Raw genomic sequence first — 25,572 nt, forward strand, 5'->3', positions numbered from 1 at the left:
AGGCTTCAACAGTCGTGACGTCACCTCCCTCGTAATGACGCAGTAACTTAGCAATTGGTTCTAAACTATCGGATAATGGCGGACGCCCTTATGAAATACTTCTCCGACGAGCATAAAAGAGTATCCAGAGGAGAAAAACATTAGAGATCTGATCTTTTTTTTGACTTTTATACATTCTGATCACATGGCATGTGAAAAAGGTCTAGCCAGCATGAAGAGTAAAAAGTACCGATTTTCTTTGTTTAGAACCAAGCTGCTCTTTGCTGGGCGGACGTGACATCAGACTATTGAATCCAATTGTTAAATCTAAAATAATCTATTTCTTCGCAGTCAAAAAGCCCATGAGCCGAGCTATTCCGCTTTCGTAAACTTTAGACAGGACTCCAACCTATAGAAAAGTACTTTCCAGATCAAATAGACTCAGCTATCCAATCAGTTGTTGGTGGACAGAGGCGTCAGAAGAAACTGCACCCAGCATCCATACTGATTTCTTTGCCCGTAAAGCAACTACTAAGTAGGATTTGTAAAGTCCATGTTTGAGGGTTGATTGCCAAGAGTAGGGTCATTTTAATCTATCAATATTTGAAGGACAAATTTATTTTCTGGCTAAAATTTTAAATACGCGTTTTATCAGATTAGGCTAGATTCGTTCTTTAATTGTGCATTAATTAATTGTGCGGCTTTGTTCTCTTGAAGTACGGCATTTGCCTTTGGACTGGCAAGTCCCTTGTTCGAGTTTCGATCTTGGCAGCCCAAAGTTAAGTCCGAAGAACAGGCTCTTTGCTCATATTCTCTAACCGCACTCAGGTGTAAAATGAATGCCTGTCTGGCAACAGAGTTCTCTCTGTCGAACAAAAATGGAATATCGTCTAACATGCTTTATCTCGTCCTATACGTTAAGTGTTTCTGTTGGCTTGGGACCCCTTCTGAAGCGTTTTGAGCACGTTAGGTGAATGCTGATTTATATATAATTCCAAGTTGGGAGCCTCTATTTCCTTTTCTTTTTCCCTTATTGTTATCTAAATGTTTAGAATATTCTCGAATCAAGAAACGAGTATTTTTCCAATCACCCCCATTTCCAACAACACAACAATGGGTGTCGTAATTCATAGCCATATATACATAGGCATCGCTGACAGGTTTACAGACAAGGTTTTGCATAATGCATTCCACTACAAAACATCCATGAAGTCACAGGAACAAAAAGGGGATCACTCTCTACCCCTCCTCCTCAAACACTCTTCCCTTTCCCCTCAGGCCAAAATGGAGAGACAATAGATTGTAAAACATAGGATAGTATCGGACTTGCCATGTCATCAATATCACAGCATGAGCCTGTCTGTCTAACTATTCGTTTGTCTGTCTATCTGTCTGCCTGTCTGTCTGAATTTCAGTTTGCTTGACTTTTGTAGTATATTTCCGTCCGTCCTCTGTTCTCTATTCATTCAGTCTACTGTTGTTTTTAATAAAAAATCGAATTATGAAAGATGATTCAGGTCGTCATTTATTTTCCCTTGTAATATCACGCTGGGACAAGAAATTATTTGACATTGCGTATGATTTCAGGGGAATATTATGTCAAGTACATACGACAATTGAATTAAATTCTAATTCACGAATTTGTGTAAATTTAACTGGTTAACTGAGGTACTATGGAAAGACAGACACCTATTTAAAATTTGGCAGGAAAATTCGTCCTTCAATAAATATCGATTGATTTAAATGTCCCTGGCAAAAAAAAAAAAAAAACAAACAAAAAACAAAAAACAACCCCACCCCTCCCAAGACCCCGGAAAAAAAAACAAAACAACAACAACAACAATAAAAGACACAAAAGAAAGAACAAAACCCCGAAAAACAAACAGGACCCTCAAATCTGGGACCCCACGACGGTCTATGTGGTCTAGTGGTCTGACACTTGCTTTCGGATCGGAAGGTCCTGGGTTCGATCTTCGCTCGGCGTATAGTTGAGTCCTTGGAGAAGGCTCTTTCTCACATTCTCTCACCGTACTCAGGTGTAAAATGAGTACCCGGCCATTAAAAGCGTTGTCTCTGTCCGAAAAAAATTGTAATACCGCCTAACAGGCGTCATTACCGTCTTACATGTTAAATGTAAACCCCTTGTAAAGCTCTTTGAGCACGTTAAACGTGGATATTGCTCTATATAATAGCTCATTTAAAGCTCATTTAAGGGTCATTTAAATCGATCACTAGTTGAATGACTTTTCTGACCAAATTATTATAGTTTACGTGTCCTTCCAGAATACTTCAGTGAACTGGTTAAATCTACTCATCCATGTCATCCCGACGCCACATAATCACGTTAACGATTCGGGTCATATTTGAGTAGTTCAAACGCAAGTGATTCAATTAGAATCCACATTAAATAGATCTCTTTACAAGGGTTCCCTAGCCAACAGCACCGCTTAATGTATGACGAGACATGACGCCTATTAGCGATAATACATTTTTTCCAACGGAGACAACGCTGTTAACCGTCAGGTACTCATTTTACACCAGAGTAAGGCGAGAGAATGTGAGTAAAGAGCCTTCCCGTGGACTCAACTCAGATCGGAACTCAAACCCTGGACCTTCCGATCCGAAGGCGAGTGTCATACCACAAGGCCACATACCCGATTACTACGCGTGTTAGCAAATATGTAGATTGTCATTACCGAATTAGGTTAATGAAATAATCAATCCAACGGGTCAATCAATTTAATAAATAACCAGTTAGTAACAGCCTACTTTTAGATGAAACTCTCGAAGGGAGAAAGTTAATCCCTTTTGTTATATAACTTCAAAGAGATACAGGTGATTTGATACAGCAACTGAATGTAAAAGGCGATATCTGAACCGTGAAACCGTATTTTACGATATTCGATACAAACTTAAAAATCAATCAAAATGTTTCAATATATTATTAATGTGAAAATGGCTTTTCAAGTTATTTATAGAAGGAACGAAATTGGCGTCACTCAGCTCTCTTTGTTATTGTTTTTAGCCAGCCATTTAAAAAAAAATAAGACCTCACTAAAGTCTATCAATAAGCCATAAATTCAACGTTACACATAGTTTTGTATGTTGTTACGTTATATATGGCTGGCGGATGCTGTGATAATTTTAGCTAAAAGCACAGCGTCAATACAGTACAGGATACAGGTCTGAAATTTTAGGAATTCTTTTTGGTCTCCTTTTTCAAGTTTTTTTTTCTATCCGAATCTCGCCTGTAAAGGTTTAATAACCAATTACTTTTCGTGGTTTCACATGTTTAGAATAGGTATCTGTCAGTGATCGGTAAACCGTGATTGCATCCACCAAAAGCCCACAGATAATGTGGAACCAACAGACAAAAGTAAAGTCAAGAAATACCTGGAGACCGTCAACTTTGGAGGAAGCTTGACGGATATGGAAGCACTGATTGAAGGTGTCTACAAAGGTTGGTCCATCCAGGATAGAGTTGGGTCGATAAAATTGCTACGTTAGTAAATGGTGGTCGGATCTCTTTAGCTGTGCCAGTAAACAAGGCAACGCCCAACGTCTTTACAGACAGGAACTCGTTTTTCTACTCTTCATTTCTATCTATTAATTATTTTTATTTTTCTCCTTTTCTATACTCCCGTCAGTTAAAATGTTGTCTACGATGCAATCATTATGTTTGAGACAAAACCATTACAACGACCCGAGATCCCACCACTCGGCAATTGAACCAGAATACCTCCCCCTCTCCTTAACAAAAAACAAAAACAAAAATAAAAACAAAGACAAAAGAATAGAGCTTTTATATAGCGCAATATCCACTAAACGTGCTCTTCAAAGGGTCCCTGACCAAAAGCAACATGTAACATGTAGAACGAGACATGACGCCTGTTAGGCGATAATAACATTTTTTCCGACAGAGACAACGCTGTCAACGGCCATGTACTCGTTTCACACCTGAGTACGGTAAGAGAATGTGAGTAAAGAATATTTTCCAAGGACTCAATTATGCGCCGAGCGAGGGTCGAACCCAGGCCCTTCCTTTCCGAAAGCGAGTGTCACATCACAAGACCACATAGCCACAAAAAGGTGTATGACTAATCAATACGCCATCAACTCTGAAGGATATCATTATCCAGAATCGTTTTTGTCATTCATCACGACCTATCACCCTACGACCATTCATTTGATTACTAATCCACCCATGTTTGTCGCCATCACTTCCGACATCATTACACACTGGCAGAAATCCTGAGGGACAACTGGTCTCGTAAACCAGGTGAGTTGTCAGAAAACTCAACGATCCTTCGAACAGTGGCATTTCTTTTCATTGAAAAAAAAAAACAACAATGGGTCTTTGAAGATTTAAAAAAATATATTTAAATAAAAAATAAAAAACACACACAAAATGAAAATGTGTGTTTGTGAGTGTGTATGTGTGTGTGTGCGTGTGTGTGTGTGTGTGTGTGTGTGAAACAGTCACAGACAAAGTAAAAAAGAGAAATATAAGAAAAAAAGCATCCCAAAAAATCAGCGTGTTTCCACAGCTTGTCCAGGCTGGCTGATTATTTGGAGTGCTTTTAATTTTATATATTTCTATTTTTAACCTTTGTCTAGAACTGTTTCATGCACACCTTTCCAGATTTTAAGATCTTACATAAGTGCATGTTATCAAAAATTTTCACTCAGACCTTTGGAGTCGTTAATATAAAAATATGGGGTTTTGAAACTTAACGAAATATAATATCAATATCAATATAAGCATAATATCCATTTTGTATGCTCAACAACAACACTTAACGTGCAGGACGAGACAAAACGCTTGTAAGGCGACATTATATTTTTTTTCTTCCAAAAGACAACCCTGTTACCGGCTGTTACCGAATTCATTTCACAATTGAGAAAAGCCCGTGATGAGGGAACGTGAATTAAGAGTCGTTTCCAAGAACGCAAATTTGCACTACTCAGGGTGAGACAAGACCCACAGAGTCACAGACTGAGTGTCCTACCACAAAGTAGCTGCATATATACAAGTTGCCTTCGTACATTTTCCATTATATGTCTTATAAATATACCACCCCACGTTAATCTCTTCGTCGTTTTGTTCATTTCAAACACAACAAAAGCCATCACCTAACTTAGCATCTTTATACATCGTCACTCGTTACAGTAAATACGTAAAAAAAACAAAACAAAACAAAATAAAACCCAGAAACAGCCGCTGGGCTGCCACCAACAATAATGTATGTCACCACAGCTATCACCACTAAAACCAATCATCTCAGAATCACTCTCTGGCATTGTTCTCGACATGTTTGCCCTCCTCCCCCATACACCCCCCTCAGCCCCCCCCCCTCCTTCTGGTGGTTTCATTTAAACAGGGCATTCCCACCACCGACATTATAGCTGATACATTGACCTCACTGGATTATCCATCAATGCACGCATCCATTCATTCCTCTACCGTTTCGGCTATACCTTCACATATCCGCCCGTGATTCTTTCCGTCTAGCCAGCAAAAAAATCAATTCACTTTTTACCCTTTTTGTCAAAATCTTTTTATATACATCCACTTTTTTGCCTTCCCGATCTTTCAATTTAAAGTCTGTGGTTAATAGGAAAAGTAAATGTGTTTGTAATAGGAAAAGTAAATGTATTTGTCACAGGTTCCTTCCAACTAGAATCAACTAAAAGGATAACAATTTTAACGACCGGTCCTCTTCTATGAGCGAGAAAAATTCAAAATATGCCATGAGTTATAAAAAGTTAGGCCACAACATTTTCTCAAATGTGTCGATGATTTATTTTTGGCTTCGTTAATTATAAGGGACGGAAAGAAAACATTAAATATGGTCCTTAGTTTATAACTGGTAAATTATCGAGGTGAACAAAATACTGGAATTTGAATGCAAACGATCATATTTGATTCAAAACTGTATGTTTTAAAAAAAATAATTGGAAGATTTTCCAAAACTCAAAGGAATGAAAGAAAAAATATATTTCAAAACTTAAAAAATATCGTGTTTCTTTTTTTTTTCTTCTTTCAAATAATAATTTCAAAACGAAGTGTTTACGTCCTTTACTAGAATTTCATCACACACCCTTCCAAGCCATTTTCTTTAGATCCCAATGTTACAGACTCCCTGACAACATGGTAGAGATACAATCAGTATAAGGAGGAATCATTTACCACCGATTGTGTCAAGAGTCCAATGGTTTGGCATCTTTAGAGAAGAAAAGTCGTGACATCAAACCCTCTACTCTTTTGGGTTCCTAAATCGTTGGGAGTGTGTATGTAACCAGTGCTTAAGAGTACTAATAATGAATAAGTTACATAAATGAGGCATAAATATTTCAGTAGCAGGATGTATAGGCAAGTTCTTAGGATTACGGGAAGTAAAAAATACGAGGACGGTTGATCTTCATTGACGACCAGCTTATATTTAGGCTATAAAATAAAATACCACCACTCTGACATCAGGGCCCGTTTTCATCAACGAGGACTAGATTTAGTAATTTACTAGTCAAGTAAATGACTAGCTAGTCTTAACACGAAGCGAAGTAAGTGTCTAAAAAATCGGATTTCATGAGCGCTTGCCAGTCTCAGACTAGCTAGTCACTTGCTTAGAAGTGGGGGTTGACTAATTCGACTATTTGGGCGTTTACTAATTCGACTATTTTGTGCCAGTAACATCACCTCTCTACTACACGAAGACAGGTTAAGATACACCAACTTACAATACAAAAGATTTTCAAGGAGGAAATTACAATACTTGTGATATTGACTGTCAATTCTATATTTAGAACAATGGCAGTTTCAGTGATGCATTGAACCCCGAGATTGAAACTATAATAGATTAAAAAAAAAAAAAAAAAAAAAAACCCCAAAAACAACAAGAAACAAATAATTAATCATATTATTTCAGTCAATTGCGATGTCAACAGAATAAATTTTGTCTCCACTATACTTTTTAATAATTTATTTTGTTGTTCTTTGACGCAAACCTTTTGATTTCGGAGTCTTTCATTCACTCTCAACTAACCGAGCCGATAGATTCAGTTTTTTTAGTTTTGAACAAAAGTAAGAAATCATATAACTGTTAGAAAGAGCGCAATACTGAGGTAATGTAAATCCCTGTGATTATTACTCAGCCACTATCCAGAAACTGAAGGAAGTAACAACATTCATTCAAATAGTTTTCGTTTCATCTCTATCAAAAAGGGGGATGCAGGATCTTGGAACATCAAGCTGGTAGAATAAATAGATAAATAGGAGACAGATAGACACACACACACACACACACACACACAGATATATATATATATATATATATATATATAGAGAGAGAGAGAGAGAGAGAGAGAGAGAGATAGAGAGATAGAGCGAGAGTAATATATAGCAAAATACTATGTGGAGAGAGAGAGTAATAACGCATCGCAAGAGAGAAATAAAGCACAAGAGATAAGTATTTGGATGGAGAAAGAGAGAAACAGAAAGTAGGAGGGGGGGGGGGGGTGAGAAAGATTCGGTTTTCTCTATGCTTCGGGTCTAATGGGCCCTCTCCTATTTAATTCTGGATGGTTTCGACAATGATATTTTGTTTAGAATCCATTATGTTTGCTATACCTGGTATTGACTCCATCGATCCTCGGCAACTTCCCACGGGACAAAATCAAATTAAAACGGCGAGTAATCTTTATAATTGAATGGATGTTGCATTTTTTATCATTAAAAAAAAATTCTATGCATCGCATTGATTCTATTAACATCCTAATCTGTTGTTGATGAAAAGAAAGAGTGGGGGAAAAATAGGATAGCAATGACTCAAAAGCTATAAGAGAGAGAGAGAGAGAGAGAGAGAGAGAGAGAGAGAGAGAGAGAGGGGGGGGGGGAGAAGGCGATGGAGAGATAGAGAGATAGAGATAAAGAGATTGATAAACAGAAAGAAAGAGAGAAAGAAAGATAGAGAGAGAGAGAGAGAGAGAGCGAGAGAGAGATAGAGAGAGAGAGAGAAATGGTGATAATTTATCATTATAATTAATATTGTGACGTCACAGAGAGACAAGGATATCTTCTTAATCTCCATTGGAACATCCTGACCTCCTTAGAACCTCAATGTTTGTTTGTTTTTTTAACTACCTCTTCAATTTCCATCATTAAATTATCTGATTGTTTATCTTTTATTGTTCAGTCCGATATCAAAGATAATTTTTGAATTTGATATTAAGTTGCGTAGCTAATAGTATGTTTATTTTAAATTAATTTCTTTGCTTTAAAAAGTTGAATACCGTGGGGCATCTGCTTTCTATGGTAAATTGAAACATTGTATGCGCGCGCGCGTGCGTGTGTGTGTGTGTGTGTGTGTGTGTGCGTGAGTGTACGTGTGAAAAAGAGACCAAATGTCAACAGTTCATATTGTAATAGCGTGGCTCAGCGGCACGGTCTTTGCTTCGTATCTGAAAGGCACCGTATTCGAATACCCACTACGTTATGTTTGGCCTTTAGCAAGTCAACTCGCCCTAGCTCAGTTAGCGACGCTGAACTGCGGCTGACGCCTGGATTATTCCAGTCATCCCTTGGAAAGAGCCTTGAGACAAATTTCCCCTATAGGATGACCAAAGGGAATCTTTTTTATTTTACATTATTTTTGTTTTTATATAATTGGTCGAAATTCTCCTATCTTCCAATATTGTAGATATGACCAAACTGTTTAAAATGAAACACATTCTGATATAAAGTTGTTCTATCTACGAGATAATACACATCAAATCAATTTAGAATTTTGATGACATTTGGTAACTTTCCCCAAAATATATAAAATCATATAAAAATTATAAAACATTTTCTATCTTCTATTTATATAATAATCTTAAGAGAAAATATGTTTTGAAATATAATTGAAAATATCAATGGTAAACGACGAAAAGGCAATTAAAATGCCGACGACCACCAGAGTCAAGTGGGAATGAGTGCCTGACATTGAGAAATATTTGAGAATACAAGAACATGAAGTACGCCGAATATGCGATTAGTTCTGTGCAAAATGGAAATTTGATTAAATAATAACCTGATAAGAAAATTATAACACATCACGAAGCATTATGAAGCGCATTGAGCGTGGTGAAACAAAGGAATTGTGATAAATAAATGTGCATATTAATTAATGAATTTGTCTATTAATCCATTTTTGATTGTTTATTTATTCCTTAATACGTTAATTAATTAATTACGTATTTATTCAGTTAGTTATTCATTCATTTATTTATACTACTACGAGATCAATATTTAAAACGAATAGCCTAAAAAAACAACAACAACAATAAACAAACAAACAAGCAAGCAAAAAAAAAAAAAAACAAAAAACAAACAAACGAGCCAGCAAACATGATCCCAATTCAGTAGCCACCATCACGTACTAATATCACGAACACATTTCCAGTCGATTCCTGGTGCTAGCAATCACGCCATCATGTTTGTAAACGCCCCCTCCGTCCCCTTGAGATTTGGGCGTCTCCAAGCCCATTGTTTCCCTTACATACATCACCAAGATATACATAAACACACACGCAAATTGCCACACTGAAAAGCGCGTACCAGAGAGAGAGAGAGAGAGAGAGAGAGAGAGAGAGAGAGAGAGAGAGAGAGAGAGAGAGAGAGATGACCATATGTTTCTTTTGTATTTATTGTAACGTGGTGAGGAAATTTTATAAATTCACGTCAAACCATTCAAATTTTGATGTAAAACAAAAGATATTGCAATATTATGGGGGCAATAATAGTATTCACAATCCCATACCACGTGAAAAAGTATCAGTTAAGTTATAAAGTGAACAGTTAGGTAAAATACTTTTTAAGATGCTATCTACTCAAATGAAATGCATTTTACATCTAGAAGTCTGACAAGCCCTTGGAGTCGTTAAGGTGGATAAAGAAATATTATCCTGTTGGATTTTCTAGATGTTGTTTTTTAAAGGTGCATAAAAGCCCTGCGATAAGTTCAAATCAGATAAATATGTCGTGAAAAGAGGTTTCAGGTTAGAACGTAACGCATTAAGTCATCGTTGAAGAAGAAGCATTCATGCCGGTTAAATATATAAATAAATAATGATAAATGTGTCCGTAGGGAAAGAGGATGAAATAACACAGGCATCAGCAATTAAAGTGAGGAATAAGAGTTGTATTTCTTTCCCAGGGAAGGAAAATAACATGCTGACAACGAAACTGGAATCCCAGATCTCCGGGTCTAAATGCAATATATTATCCATCGGCCACCTCACTCTCAAGAAAGACGTATAACTTCAAAGAAGTCTCGACATAACAGCACTTCCGCCTTTACGAATAAGGTATTATGATACAAACTGCCACCCTTAAGAAATGAACAAGGCCACTGCATTCTTCACTTTCGAAAAAATAACAATATGACATAATCAGTCGGAGGGTGAAAATTTTGGATTTGCATTTTTTGGCACGTTCTGAAAGAATATGCACCCCAGAGAATTTTAATCTTTATTTGAAGTAAGTCAGTTGACTTTTCATGATGAAAATTGACCTTCTAACTAAACTTGGCAATATTTCAGTTCAAACCTTTACCATCCTACTGATTTTGCCATTCACTGTTACATATAGTTGATGTTTTGAACTCTGGAAGTAACATAAACCCAGGAGCGCGACGAGAAAATTATGTTACCCCACTATCGAGCTGTCACACGCTCGCATATCAGTTCTTCCCATCTCACTTAAAATACTAAATTTCGAAGAAGGACTCGAACCCAGGGGCCTTCAAATGTAAGCGTATTAACTCATCCACTGGACCATCTCCCAACGAGAAGAACGTATAACCAAGAGAAGTCTTGACATCACAATGCTCCAGCCTTTGCAAACTAAGTATTCTGAAATAAAAGAACACGGTAACAATATTCTTTTCTTTTTCTTTCTTTTTGTTGTTGTTGTTGTAAAGATAATAATAATTTTGAGTTCTAAACTCTTGAATCGCCATAAACCCAGGGACGCCAGGATAAAGTTATGTTACCCACTCTCTAGCTGACATACGCGCACATCTCCATTCTTGCTTGAATTTTTATGAAGCGCAATATATACTTACCGTGTTCAAAGCGCTTTACAATGGGCCCCTGGCCAACAACAACATGCAGGACGAGACATGACACCTGTTAGGCGAAATTACATTTTTTTTCGGACAGAGACAACGCTGTTAACAGGTATTCATTTTACATTTGAGTACTGTGAGAGAATGTGAGTAAAGGGCCTTTTCCAGGAACTTAACTATGCGCTTCTTCGGACTGGAACCCAGGACCATCCGAGCCGAAGACGAATGTCATACTACAAGACCACATAGCCGCACTAGACCCTACTTGGAGTTCCAAACTTTGAAGCGGGACTCAAACCCGGGGTCTCCAAATGTAAGTGCAATGTATTTTCCATTAGACAATCTTGCATCCGAGGAAATTCCATAGCTTCAGAGAAGGCTCACATCTCAATACTTCAGCCTTTGCAAACAAAGTATTATGTAATAAATGAACAAGGTCAATACATTATTTTCTTTCATTTTTTTTTAAAGACAACAATATTATTTTTTATATTCTAAACTCTTGAAGCGACATAAACCCAGGGGCGCAACGAGAAAATTATGTTACCCCACTCTCGGGTGACACACGCACACATCTTTACTCCTCCTACCCCACTTATCCCAAATTTGGAATTTCTTCCCTCGGGCGATTTCAAACAGCGAGACCATTTAAAAACTTCGAAAACCAAATCAAACATAGTATGTTTCAAAATAAAGCCCAGAATTTTAACATTCAAATAGTGCCAGGGTGTTCAAACAATTTTCTCGGATTTCAAAGTAATGATAAGTTGACCAATATTTTTAAAAAGTTATAACATATGAATTAAACTAAACAAGATATAGCTAAATAATTAAACATACAGATTTGCATTAATTTCACATTTATCTTTAAAAAGCATTCACAACATAATATTCCATTAAATTATCGTTGCTAAAATCCATTATCTTGGTTTTAAGATGTATCTTTATAAGATTGTTATGACAATTTACTGACTATAGAGCGTGTAGAGCTTGGCATAACCATTATTGTGCATTATAGAAATACTGTATAGTATATACACGAGTAACAATGTCTTATTGATAACAAAAACCTGAATTACGTTGAAAACAAAAAGGACATGAGACATCAATATCAATCACTAGTTATATATAAAGTCCTACCCCGAAATCTCAAAATTAAAACGATTTAATCATTTTCAAAATGGCAAAGTTTGAAATTCAATGCATGTTGAGTTACTGAAACTTGCTGGTTCCTGTTTTATTATTTTATCTATTTATGTTGGTTTCTATATAAAGGTATAAAAGTGGTTCGATCTACTACCACGTTTTATCTATCTTAGCGGACCCGCCAAGTGATTGCTAAGACAAACTAGATGTATTTGATCATTATAAGCAAGAAAATGTATTGGGAACTAAAACCTTACTTCGAAAAACATGCAAATATCAACAAGTATACTGAAATGCTATGCACACTCCTGCAATCTTGTACGCCTCACAACCATGGGCGCTAAATAATAACTTAGAAGGGGGAAGAGTTACATTGGAAATTTGGAGTTTTGACGCAAGGATAGAATATGCTGAAAATCTAAAAAAATATCAATGAGGCAGTATGACATTTTTTTCAATCTGCGACTGGAATTATTGAAAGCAATAAAGACCAGGAAACTAAAATACTTTGACACACAAAATGGTATAATAGCATCTGTAAAACCAAGGCAGAGCGAAAAGCAGAAGGCAAGAGGCAAAGAGGTCGCCTCTCGAGATCATGTCCCGGCGACATCAAGAGCTGGGCTCGGTTGATAGCTGAAGAATGCAACAGACTGGCACAAGTTTGGGAAGAATGAAAAGTAGACGATGCAACAAAGTGGTAACTATGATGTTGAAAATGATAATAATTATAATAATGATGATGATGACGATGATTTTGATCATTACTATGACTGTGGTTGTGGTTTACAAAGAATTGTTTAAGCTTTGTGAATATCTTTTGAAATACCAGAATCCAAACTAGGGCAAAACAGTAACAACTATAACAAAAATAGTAATTACACAAACAAATATAAACAATGAAAACCAGAACAACAAGAATAAACAACAGCAACAACACCATCAACAACAAAACTCAATTGTGACCAGATAGAATTTTCAAAAGTACAACATTTTAAACAGAGCAATCTCATTCAATCAGAATGGAGAAACAAATATATTTTTCAATTTTAAATATTGAAACCAACATAAAATCACAACCCTCAAAGATTCCCACTGTAACGACCTTTAATTAATCAAGTAGAGTGCTGGGATTGCTTTGTTCAATTTTTATAACAGCCATGGGAATCACAAACTAATTTGTCAGAAAAAGATGTGGAAACAAAATAGCAGACACCCCCTCCCCCCGTTCCCCCTTTCCAAAAAAGGGGGATTACCCAGATTCAAAATACGATTTATTTCAGTCTACAAACGTTCTTGATGACCGAATAACAAACTTGAGTTTTTTGTATAATAGCGCAATATCCACTAAACAAAGGGACCCCTAGCCAACAGCAACACTTATAGGTGTAATGTCTCGTTCTACATGTTACGTGTTGCTGTTGGTCAGTGTCCCTTTGTAAAGCGCTTTTAGCGCGTTTAGTGGAAATTGCACTATATAAAAGCTCAGCTTTAAAACAAAGCTCAATATCATAGAGGGTTGAACCAGCTACTGTCGGTAATTTTCAAGCAAACATGACAATAAACTTTATCTATTGTTTCTCGCTACAACATATGATCAAATCTACTTGTACTTATTTGATATCTGATAACCAACATTTGTCATGGGTTCATTGTTGTAATGGAAAAATCTCAAACCGATTATGTACTTATTACAGGTCTGATAATCTAAATTGTTATGAGCTCATTGTTTTACAGGAAATAATCCCAAACCGTCTATTACAACACTGTTTAAACAGGCCCATGATTAAACTCAAGTTTCATTTATAAAAAATCTATATTATATTTGTACGACGTGTACATTTATGCAGGTCCGACATCCGAGCCCACTTATGTGCCTAGTTTAACATTGTTGTAATGGACAATATTATGCGTCAGTTTTTGAGATTTCCGTTACAAGGAGCCCATAATGAATTGGGTTGTCAGACCTGCATATTGGTGCACGTCGAATTTGTAGCATTTAAACCACCCCTAGATAACACCGTTTTGAGGCGACGGGTTACATACCATTAAATTCATCATTTTTTATCAAACAATTGTTTTTAAAATATGCAAAAAAAACATGGACCTTGCTCATTCTGTAATCGGTATAAATACCAATAATAAAATGGAATAGGAGATTCAATTTCATTTACAAACACGGATAATGTTGACATTTCGGGTTCCCATTTTTCAACAAATGAAAATGTTGCTTCTTGAAGCTCCAAGGAAAAAATAACGATAAGCATTGAATTGTAGGCTTCAATTTATTAGAAGAAGACAGATACTGTGGACCCTAAACAACGCTACTATCACATTATCTCATTGGTCTGTAGTGTTTCATTCATCCCGTTTTGTTGATAAAGGGGAAACCCGAAACGACCACATTATATGTCTTCGTCTAATAAATTAAAGCTTACAATTCAATACTTTTTGTTACTTTTTCTTTGTCGACAAAGCACGACGAATGAAGTAATAAAGACGAATGAGAGATTAGACGGTGGCATCTCACTCGTCTATATCTTCTCATTCTGAGCCTGTTTGTTGACAAAAGGGTTAACCCGAAACATTCACAGCATCTGTCTTCTGAAATTGAATTGAATTTCCCATTCCACTGTATCATTGTTATTTATTTCTTTGAGCTTCAAGCAGCAAAATGTGTATCACATCTGAATGGGATGTCTATTTATAGTTATACATAATAATTATCATCATTGGCGCTTTAAAATAGAAAAAAGAATGTCAATAAACATAAGACTGCAGTAATCGGGATATATATATATATATATATATGAAAATTTGACAGAAACTTGTCCTTCAAATAACGATCGATTTAAATTACCCTCATCATGGAAAAAGCTCTCAAATCTGAAACCTCGCGAGGTCCCAGGTTTGAGAGTTGTTTATTTTTTAAAGATGAGCCTCATTATTCTTGTTTTCTTGTCAATTTTTTTAAAATACGTGTCTTTCCAGAGTACGGCAGTTAAATGGGTAAAACCAGCTCTAGGGAAAATTAAACAAAATATATTATTCATTGAAGCATGTTTCTTTAATTGATCAATTTCCAAATGTTATGTGCGCCATTATCACCTATGTTTAGGGATCGATTTCACACGCCCTCACACGCCTCTCTAAATCCCGTCCTCCGACAAAGAACTTATTTTCCAAATTTGCCAGGAAACTTTTAATTCATATATCCATAACTAAATGAAAATACCCTCAACCTGTCAAAAAGTTTCAAACCTGTGAACTTTGACAGAATTCGAGAGTTAAAGAAAACAAAAATGAATTGAGGGTTATATTTTTGGCCGGTTTTTAAAAGCAAACTAAACAGTTTTCTTGCCAAAATGATAAAGAATGTGTTTTGTCATTGCACGACACCTGCTAGCCCCTTGTAGTTCCAAAATCCATTATTAGCGGATAAAACAATACACGTTTGTTTGTTCTAGAGTTATAGTGTTATTTGGCTTGTTTGCTTTATGATAAATGGCTCCATTTTGCCGTCCAAACAGCCAACACTCGAGCGACCATTGCCCCTTTCATATGGCATTTCGTGGGTCCAATGCATTAACGTGTTTATTATTTTAATAGGGCGCCACGACGACCTGTCATCTTCTCTCTACTTGACACCAGTTGTGACCGTTGCTGATCTTTAATATCTTTTATTGATAAGTAATATTAATTTTTCGTAGATTTTTTTCATTATTTGTGACCAGAGTCTACAAATATTTTTTATATTAGGGTGTCTTTGCATTTTGGCTCCTTTTTGCCGTCCAAACAACAACCCTTCAGATGCCACCATCGGTTTTATTTGGCATTATGTGAGCTCCATACGACATTTACGTGTTCATAATTTTAATTGTGCTGCACGTTGGGAAAAATTACACCACGGCACCTCCACTGCACTCTACTTGGCACCAGTCGTGATTATTGCAATGGGATAAATTTCTTAGAATATGTTTTAGTATCAACGATATTTTGATAGTCCGGAATACAGAAATCTAATATCTTTAACTAAACCACTTTTCGTAGTTAAAAAAAATAGTTTTGTGATCCATTGTCTAAACACATCGTTATGTCGGGGTGAACCATATCAAAGAAGGGGCTTTGAATACGTTCAGAAATTTTTCGATACATTCTTTATGTAGACCAATGCATTTTTGCCAGCGTGACAACAGTGAATAGTTTCCCAACCAAAAAAAAAGAATGTGCGTTAAGAATTAAAAATCAAAACTTCCTCAACAAGATCTGACTTTTACCTCGTTTCCCCCTAAAAAGGGTTTTAAGGGCCCAAACTAGGGTAAGTCAGGTGGTGACAAACCAATTGTTGCACATTTTTGGACCGAGGACACCAGCGATAATCCTGAGACTTAGACTTTGCATTCTCACAATATGTTTGGTTATTTCATGTTGAGTTTCAAAGAGTTTTCTTCATGTAAAAAAAAATCAAGCAACTTCTCTGACCTCAAACTTTGACCAATCTTTGGTTGGAGTCGCCATTTTAATAGAAAAAACATTGTGTTGTGGTATGCTTATTAAGTACAGATTAGCAATATAACTGTCCATATTTATAACTTCTGTTCATTATTTTTTTAAAATAGAATATTATTCAATTCACATTCGTATTAACATAAATAATGTGTACTTCGGCCCACTCGTCACAAAGTTAGTAATTAACGGAGTTATATGTTGCACAAATGGCTAAATACACACAGCACAAACCTAAATCACCAATATTGGAACTATCAATAAAAACAATACGACAAATTAGAATAATATGTCCCAAACAAACAAATGTGCTCCCAGTGGACTTCATAAACCATCGAGCATTGGACCGCCTCTATTATATTCATCAATTAGAGCCTGACTGGGGAGCTATGTAATGTTTATAGGACTTTCCCTATTCTGGCCACCCACAAACTGTTTGATATCTCTTTTCCTATCGTTCATTCATAACATCTTTATTAACCCCCTAAATAATCTCACCCCCCCCCCCCCCCCCTAGTAAACTCTAAAAAATAGCGGAATATCTCAAAGCGCTTCACAAGGGTTCTAAGTCCTCAGCAACACTGAACATGAAAAAAGAGACATGAAACGTGTAGGGTGATATATGTATATATATATATATATATATATATATATATATATATATATATATATGTGTGTGTGTGTGTGTGTATGTGTGTGTGTGTGTGTATACATTAATATTATTTTGATGGAACCAGCAGAAATACCAACCACTTACTTATTTTACACTTTGGTATAGTGGAAAACTTCTCCGGGGACTCTTGATTTGCATCACTCAGGAAAAGATCACGACGGAAACACTTAATTGTGAGTTGTATTCAATAATATCTCAACCAATAGAATCATTTGTTTCCTTGAGAACTTCTATTAACTTCTAACAACTCGCATTTATTTTTGTTTGGTGATCGTCGTCTTATTTTAATAATAATAATAATAATAATAATAATAATAATAATAATAATAATAATAATAATAAATGGCATTTATATAGCGCTTTACCCCGTTGTCACAGGCTCTAAGCGCTTTACAGTGATACAAAATAAAACAGATTACAGTGAGACAAGTTTGATGGAAACGTGATACGAAATGAAAATAATATTGCAACATTATGACGTAAAAAGATAAAACTTTAAGCGAGATTTGAACGTTGTCAACGAATCCGAGCATATCACGTGTGATGGGAGAGAGTTCAAAAAATGGGGGCGGGGGGGGGGGGGGGGGGGGCGAAAATTGAAAAGATTCTTCACCTATTTTACGCAATGGCTCAGGTATCACAAGGATTGATTGGCCATTGCTTGACCTCAAGTTTCTATTGGGGACATATATGTTTAGAAGGTCTTTAATATAGGAGGGACTGTTGGTGCTCAAGGATTTGTAGATAACAGTACATATCTTATAGGCAACTCTTTTTTCCACAGGAAGCCAATGTAACTCACGGAGAAGAAGAGTTGCTGACGGGTATTTTTTGTTATTGCGTACAATGAGCCTGGTTGCGTTATTTTGAGCAACCTGAAGTTTGCTAATTTTGTCTTTAGCTATATTCGTCTAAAGGGAGTTACAATAGTCCAATTTAGATAAAACAAGGGAATTAATTAAAAGTTATGCTATATGCTACGGTATTAAATTACGAATTTTGCTTATTTTTTTCATTTCTATGTACATAGATTGTATGGTGTTAGTCACGTGGCTTGTCATGGAAAGATCTTTATCAATGATGACTCCAAGGTTTTTTTGCTTTATTTGTGACGTAATTTCTTGGTAATTATCAGGCCTTACGTTTACAAAGGCTACGGTTCTTCTGAAGCCATCGTTTACATATAGCATAACACTAGAGCCCTCGAGGACTTACAGTTTGACGTCATTGTTAAGGTTTGTGCAACGTCTAGTGAGTTGTTAGTAGAGCTCAAGAAAACAAGTGATTCCATTGGTTGAACCATTGAATATAACTCACGAATTGTTTTCTTTTGCGGCCAAAGACGTCATTTTTTACTTCATTTTGTGGTCATTGTCAGGTTATAAGTTAACGATGGTTACGGTTCATCCCACTTTACTCTCCCCGACATAATATCGTTTTGATCCAATAGGTCACTTGTGTTATTTTGATTAAGATTTAAAAAGAAACACGTTGGAGGTTGAGATGATTCTAATCAGCCAATTGATTCGTGACATATGACGCGTGACAGAGAACGGACAACAAGCACATAAAATATCGCATGTAGTGTTCCCTTGGTATTTGGACGATGGCAAGGGAGTTACAGGATGGAAACTAAAACTGGTCTGGAATGCAAAGTTTTGTTTTGTAACGCATTTCGATCAATTGGTCCACTGCCACTGTACTTGAACGTTAACATTTATATTGCACACTATCCACTAAATATGCCCAACGCGCTTTTTAAGGAAGTAGTCACTAAATTGAATAAAGTATTACAAGAGGAGTTTAGCCAGTTGACTGTCATACTCTGGAAAGACACGCATTTAAGATTTTGGCCAGAAAACTTGTCCTTCAAATAACGATCGATCGTCCTCGCGAGATCCCAAGTTTGAGATTTTTTGCCAAGATGATGTCATTTAAAGTAATTGATACTTGAAAGACCATTTTTTTATGGCCAAATCTTCAAATACGCGTCTACCCGTAGCCATCGTTAACTATAGCCTGACACTAGAACCTCTAAAACTTATATTTTGACGTCATTTTTTAGGTTTGTGCAGCGTCTAGTGAGTTTTCGTTAGTAGAGCTCAAGGAAACAAGTGATTCCATTGGTTGAACTGTTGAATACAACTCACATTTTGTTTTCTTTTGTGGCCAAAGACTTGTCTTTTGACGTCATTTTTTGGTCAGTGTCAGGATATAAGTTAACGATGGCTCCGGTCTACCAGAGTATGGCAGTTAAATGGCTAAAGAGAGGCCGATTTATGGCAGATTTCTTTTTTAAATTAGAATTAACCGGCACATGAGAATATTATTATTTTTGATTTTTAAGAAACAAAGTGAATATTGAGATGATTCTAATCAGTCAATGGAATAATGACATATGATACGTGATAGAGAACGTACAGGCACATAAAATATTGGATTTAGTGTTCCCTTGGTATTTGGACGATGGCAAGGAAGTTACTGGATAGGAATCAAACGTTGATTGGATTACAACGTCTTGTTTTGTAAAGCTCTTCAATCATTCCTCTGCAATTGGATGCATTTGGTAGACTCGAGCTTGAGCTTATATATATATATATATATATATATATATATATATATATATATATATATATATATATATATAGTGCAATATGCAATATCCACTAAATGTGCTGAAAGTGCTTTACAGAGGGGTCTCAAACGAACATCAACGCTTAGAATGTAGGACGAGTCATGATGGCACTCGGAAGGAGGTATTTTTTTTACGACAGAGGCAATGCTGTTACCGCCCGGGCACTGATTTTACACCTGAGTGCGGTGAGTAAATAGCGTTTTCCATAACTCAACTTTTGCGTCGCCCAAAACCGCACTTGAGCACCTCCCATAGCGGCACGACCTGTACCCGGACCTGCAGGCGAGTATCATACCACACGCTTCAAAGCCGCACAACATTGATTAGTGGTTTAGTCACTGCCATTGGGACGCAAAGACAACTTTTAAAGCAAGGGAAGTGTCATATTTTGGTGCAGTTCTACACCAGTAGTATACAAAATAGCTATGGCTTAAATTTTATAATGTAATGATATCCTTAGGATGACATAACACGGGGCAATTTTCTAACAGAAGAAGTTTTTTTTACTCTCATGAGCTGCAATTTAAATCATCTCTGAAGAGACTTCATCTAAATCATAAGGTGATTTGCGAATCACATTGGTCAATGGAGCAAAAAATATGAATCCATATCTGGTTTTTACCCTTTATAAAGTTATAGAATTTGAAACTGCCTTTGGACATTCACTGCAACTGAACTTTTTGAATGCAACGAATTGTGTGAAATGTTAATTTCACGTAAGAAAGTTTAAAATTGAACCACTTATGAGCAAAAACTATTAACTCGAACATTTTTTACCCTCAAACTTAAAAAAGTAGATATGACTTATACTCCACAGGTCTGTATGAAAGCGCAAAATCTTATCATTTGATCCAATTCTAACAACTCTTTTCAGTCTCTTAGTGGTATAAAAATATGTCAATATTTATCTTAGCAGAATACGCTGCCTTACCTGTCACGGGAAGTAGAACCATTAGTAGTGACCACACCCTCATCACACTTCCGGTCAGGGTCATTATGTCCTCTTTTATGTCCTATAACACCTAAAGTCCAGTAAAAGCTACACTCCAATGTGTGAATGTTAAGTCACAATCTGTTGGGGGAAACGGAGGGGGGGGGGGGGGGGGGGGGAGGAAAAAGATCAATGCAATCAAAATCAGCATAAATAGCATGACGTAATATTTACACCTTGAAGTTTTTAATGATTGAAGAAACAGCGGACACAACCGGAACATTAAGATTAATGGTACTATTCGTAGTTGTAGTAGTAGTAGTAGCAGTGGTAGTAGTAGTATTCGTAGTAGTAGTAGTATTCGTAGTAGTAGTAGTAGTAGTAGTAGTAGTAGTAGTAGTAGTAGTAGTAGTAGTACGAGTAGAAGTAGTTTTTTTGTATTATCTGTAGTATTGCATTCGTGTAGAAGTGTAATATTAGTAGTAATAGAAATAGTACTAGTAGTAATAGAAGTAGTAGTAGTGCTGACATTAGTGGTAGTAGTAGTAGTAGTAGTAGTAGTAGTAGTAGTAGTAGTAGTAGTAGTAGTAGTAGTAGTAGTAGTAGCAGTAGTAGAAGTAGTAGTAGTAGTAGTAGTAATAGTAGTAGTAGTAGTAGTAGTAGTAGTAGTAGTAGGAGGAGGAGGAGGAGGAGGAGGAGGAGGAGTAGGAAAAGTAGAAGTAGTAGTGATAGAAAGGGGAAGAAAAATGGAGTAATAGATGAGTGTCAGTAGGAGTAAAAATCGAATTAGTAGCAATAACAATATCAATATTTGTTATATTATTATTCCCTTGTTATTATATATATATATATATATATATATATATATATATATATATATATATATATATATATATATATAGAGAGAGAGAGAGAGAGAGAGAGAGAGAGAGAGAGAGAGGGAGTTTGACCAGATTATACTATTTTAAAAACTAATATTAAGACAGAAATTCACATTAACTCATTGTTATTAGCCTCTATCTCTCTATAATATTATACTCCTTACAACGATTTCAATGATACTAATGAAATATGGAGCTTCGAGTATATCTAAACTATAGGACATGCCTAAGGTTTAAGAATCTAAAAAAAAGGAAACGGAAATCCTTTGTGATTTGAATATTATCTCAATAGCTTAGGATGATTTTTGAATCGGACATGTTAAGTAATGAAAGAAGCTGATATCCTGTAAGATAACATTTTATTGAAATACAGATAAGGTATACCATTATCTAAAATACATTCAAGATGGTGAAAATGGGCCCTGAACGACGTGCGCCAATTTGCAGGTCTAATAACCCAATTCCTTATGGGCTCATTGTTGTAATGGAAATCTCAAAAAATGACGCAAAATGTTATCCATTACAATAACGTTAAAATAGGCCCATACGTGGGTTCGGATATCAGACCTGCATATATGTTCACGTCGGCTCTGAATATTTGTGCCTGTTGTCTCACTCCTGTAGTGTGTCTGGGCGGACTTATTAAGATTCAGTTTGGGTTAAACTCAAATCTTTTATTGATTCGAATTATTAAGTGTTATGGGCTCATCGTCGTTATGGAAAAAAAATTATATATGATTTTTCCATCTCTTTGTAAGTATTAAACGAGTTATTTTAATCGTGCCCAATAACACAACTTTGAATAACATTTTTATACAACGCGTTCAAAGCATTATTCAACGATTACGCATTTACTAAGAAATGAAAGGGTTTTCCAATGAGAGGTGTGGAATAATATCCATTACAACAATGCTAAAACCAGACCTGTTTGTCCTATTTGTCCTATCTCGCCATATTACCAGATTGACGGTGTTGGTTGCATTTACACAGACAAAAACTATTCTTTCGACTGATAAGTCTCTTTCTTTTCATGATAAAGAAATAAAAAACATAATTTGATGTTTCCGAAATGAAAATAATATGTATTCGTAAATAACATAATTTAAGGAAGAGACAACACTTTAGCGTAGGATTCTAACTCTTTCCTTACCGATCATTTTCAGTATTCTCCAAAAATAGCAGGCTTACCCAGCAGAAAAAAAATCGATTTTTAACTCAAACAATTTCTCTACAAAACAACTTTATGTTTTTATTAATTAAACAAAGATCATTCTTCAAAGTTTGTGATGTATAAAATAAATCTGAATTTTTAAAAAAATGTATATTGTGTCGTAACGAATGTGACGACTTTGCTGCAGGTGGTAAGGAGATGATTTTAACCGACATCAGGACATATTATGGCTTGAGGCTACTGTCGTGTTTACTAAGTCTTTCCTCGATTTCAATAGGTTCCCAAATCTTTGGGAGTCAAATTGAATCAACCGATGAATCATAGAAAAAAGTTTGCGATCACTTTTTACAATTAGTAGAGTTTTGGACAAGTTTCCAGAATGAACAATAACAGCAGAACACGCCACGGGTAGTTAATTCAAACCATACACAAGTCTGTACATGAATCCATCTGAAGCAATGGTAGAGGTTTCACCTGCATTTTTATGTACAGATCCAGTCATTTTATGGAAAACGCAAGTGACCATGTAATATGAAATATAAATTCATCTTCTTTGACATTTGACATAAAAACTATTTTTAAGTCCGCTTGTCACCCCATGCCATAAATTGCCTTTTAGTCAGCATGAGGAAAACTTTTTTCCGCCTTTAAATGCCTTTGCAGCTTACTACATGTAGATTTTTGCTGATGTTTAATTTGTTCGCTTTGACTTTTATTATTATTATTATTATTATTATTATTATTATTATTATTATTATTATTATTATTATGACTTGACTTACTTGACTTAGATGCCTTTCGCGTCTCGACCGAAAGATCGGGTCGCCTTGGCTGTTTCCAGTATTTCCTGTGTGAGGTTTCTCCAATATTGCCGGTCCTCTGCTAGGGTTCTCAGATTTTCAAGGTCCCCTGCCGTGATGAGACTAATGCTTTGTCCAAGTGTTGTGAGGTTTTTGTTTAGGATCACAGGGAGTGTTGTGATCGGTCTTCCTCTGAAAAGGTTCCGTGTTTTTGGAAGTATCCCGACATGGCTTGGTTAGCTGGTATGTTTTTGTCCCTGCGTAGTATGTGACCGAAAAGTTGCCATCGTTGTTGTAAAATGTCAAGGGAGATTGGTCTTTCTTTTGTGATCTTATAGAGTGATTCATTTGAGATCTTTTTTGGGTATTTGATGTCCAGTACCCTTCTTAGCTGTGTGCGATGGAAGGCATCCAGATGTTCTTCTTCGGATTTTGTCAACGCCCAGGTGCCGCAGTTATACAGAAGTACCGGTTTTACAAGAGCACGGTACAGTTTCAGTTTGGTTTTTCTCTTTATTTTGTCACCTCTAATCCATACATTGGTGAGTTTACTGAGTGCGGCGTTTGATAGCTGTTTTCTTCTTTGTACATCCTCGGTGTCTCCAATTAGTGAGCCGACTTTCTTTGTTCTTTTCCATTCCTCTTTGTTCCTCGATATTGTTGTAAATTCGGTTTTATTGGCATTGACTTGGAGGTTATATTTCATGAGGGTATTTTGTATGATGTCTATATTTGCTGGTGTTGATCCAATAAAATCGACATCATCTGCATAGGCGATTTCTCTAGGGATTGCATTCTCAATATGAGTCGTTGGTTTTGGAATAACTTTTCGAACTTCTTTCAGAGCGTGTTCTAAGTATATTGTGAACAGAATCGGGCTCAGACTATCTCCTTGGGGGGTCCCGATGTTACTTTCGAACTGCGTCTGTTTTGTGGCCCCGTATATCCTTGGTTGTATCTTTGTGTTGCTGAGGAGAAATCGGATTATTCGGAGCTCGTCTTCGTCAACTATGTCTGTTAATATCTCCAAAAGTTTTCCTCTGTCGATCGTATCAAAGGCTGCGGACATATCGATTCCGGTTATTGTTATGGATATGTTTTCTTTGAGTGCCTTTGCTGCCAACCATTTATGTGTCCATACAACGTCCGATGTGCTTCGGTCTTGGCGAAACCCGCTTTGGCTATGTGATAGATATTTTTCTATTTTCGGTCTAATTCTGTTGAGGACAATAGTTGACAGTGTTTTTCTTATGGTATTCAGTAATGTTATTGGGCGCAGGTTGTTTACGGGTCCTTTCGTTTTTCCTGGTTTTTGTATTGTAATCAGGACACCGCTGTTTATGTCCCAGTCTTTGTGTGTTGAGAATGTTTTGTTCATTATGTTTGCAATGCTCAGATCCAGGGAGAGGGTACCGCATTTCAGCAATTCAGCGGGAATTTCATCTTCGCCTGGGGATCTGTTATTGTTTAGGCACTTTATGCTATTTCTAACTTCAGTTGTTGTGATGCGGTTGTTTAGGTCTCTAGGGTTTCCTGAGAAGGGCGATATTTGTGAGACTTGTTTGTGAAATTTCTGCTGGAAGTGGTCAGTTACAATGTCAAGGATATCGTTGGGATTTGTTGTCTGTTTGCCAAATTTATCCTGTAGTTTTGGGTTCTCGAATGGTTTTCGGTTCAGAGATTTCGTCGCTTTGAACATAGACGATGCGTTATTTTTGGACTTTTCTATGTCTTCCACTTTTTTG

The 25,572-nt window shown here is 36.3% G+C and overlaps 1 protein-coding gene across 5 annotated transcripts in view; it reads right to left on the minus strand.

The window, feature by feature from the left end:
• The window catches only part of LOC144970877 (carbonic anhydrase-related protein 10-like), a 110,949-nt gene that overhangs the window by 48,025 nt on the left and 37,352 nt on the right, over positions 1 to 25,572 (minus strand). For all 5 annotated transcript variants that reach the window (XM_078911003.1, XM_078911004.1, XM_078911002.1 and 2 more), the window contains one exon: positions 20,976 to 21,116. In XM_078911003.1, the coding sequence (XP_078767129.1) occupies positions 20,976 to 21,039 (64 nt within the window). In that variant the 5' untranslated portion in view covers positions 21,040 to 21,116. The remainder of the gene's footprint in view (positions 1 to 20,975; positions 21,117 to 25,572) is intronic.

The sequence above is a fragment of the Berghia stephanieae genome, chromosome 4 (assembly GCF_034508935.2).
Source record: "Berghia stephanieae isolate SIO BIC M18660-M18661 chromosome 4, UCSD_Bste_1.3, whole genome shotgun sequence".
In the NCBI taxonomy this organism is placed as follows: domain Eukaryota; kingdom Metazoa; phylum Mollusca; class Gastropoda; order Nudibranchia; family Aeolidiidae; genus Berghia; species Berghia stephanieae.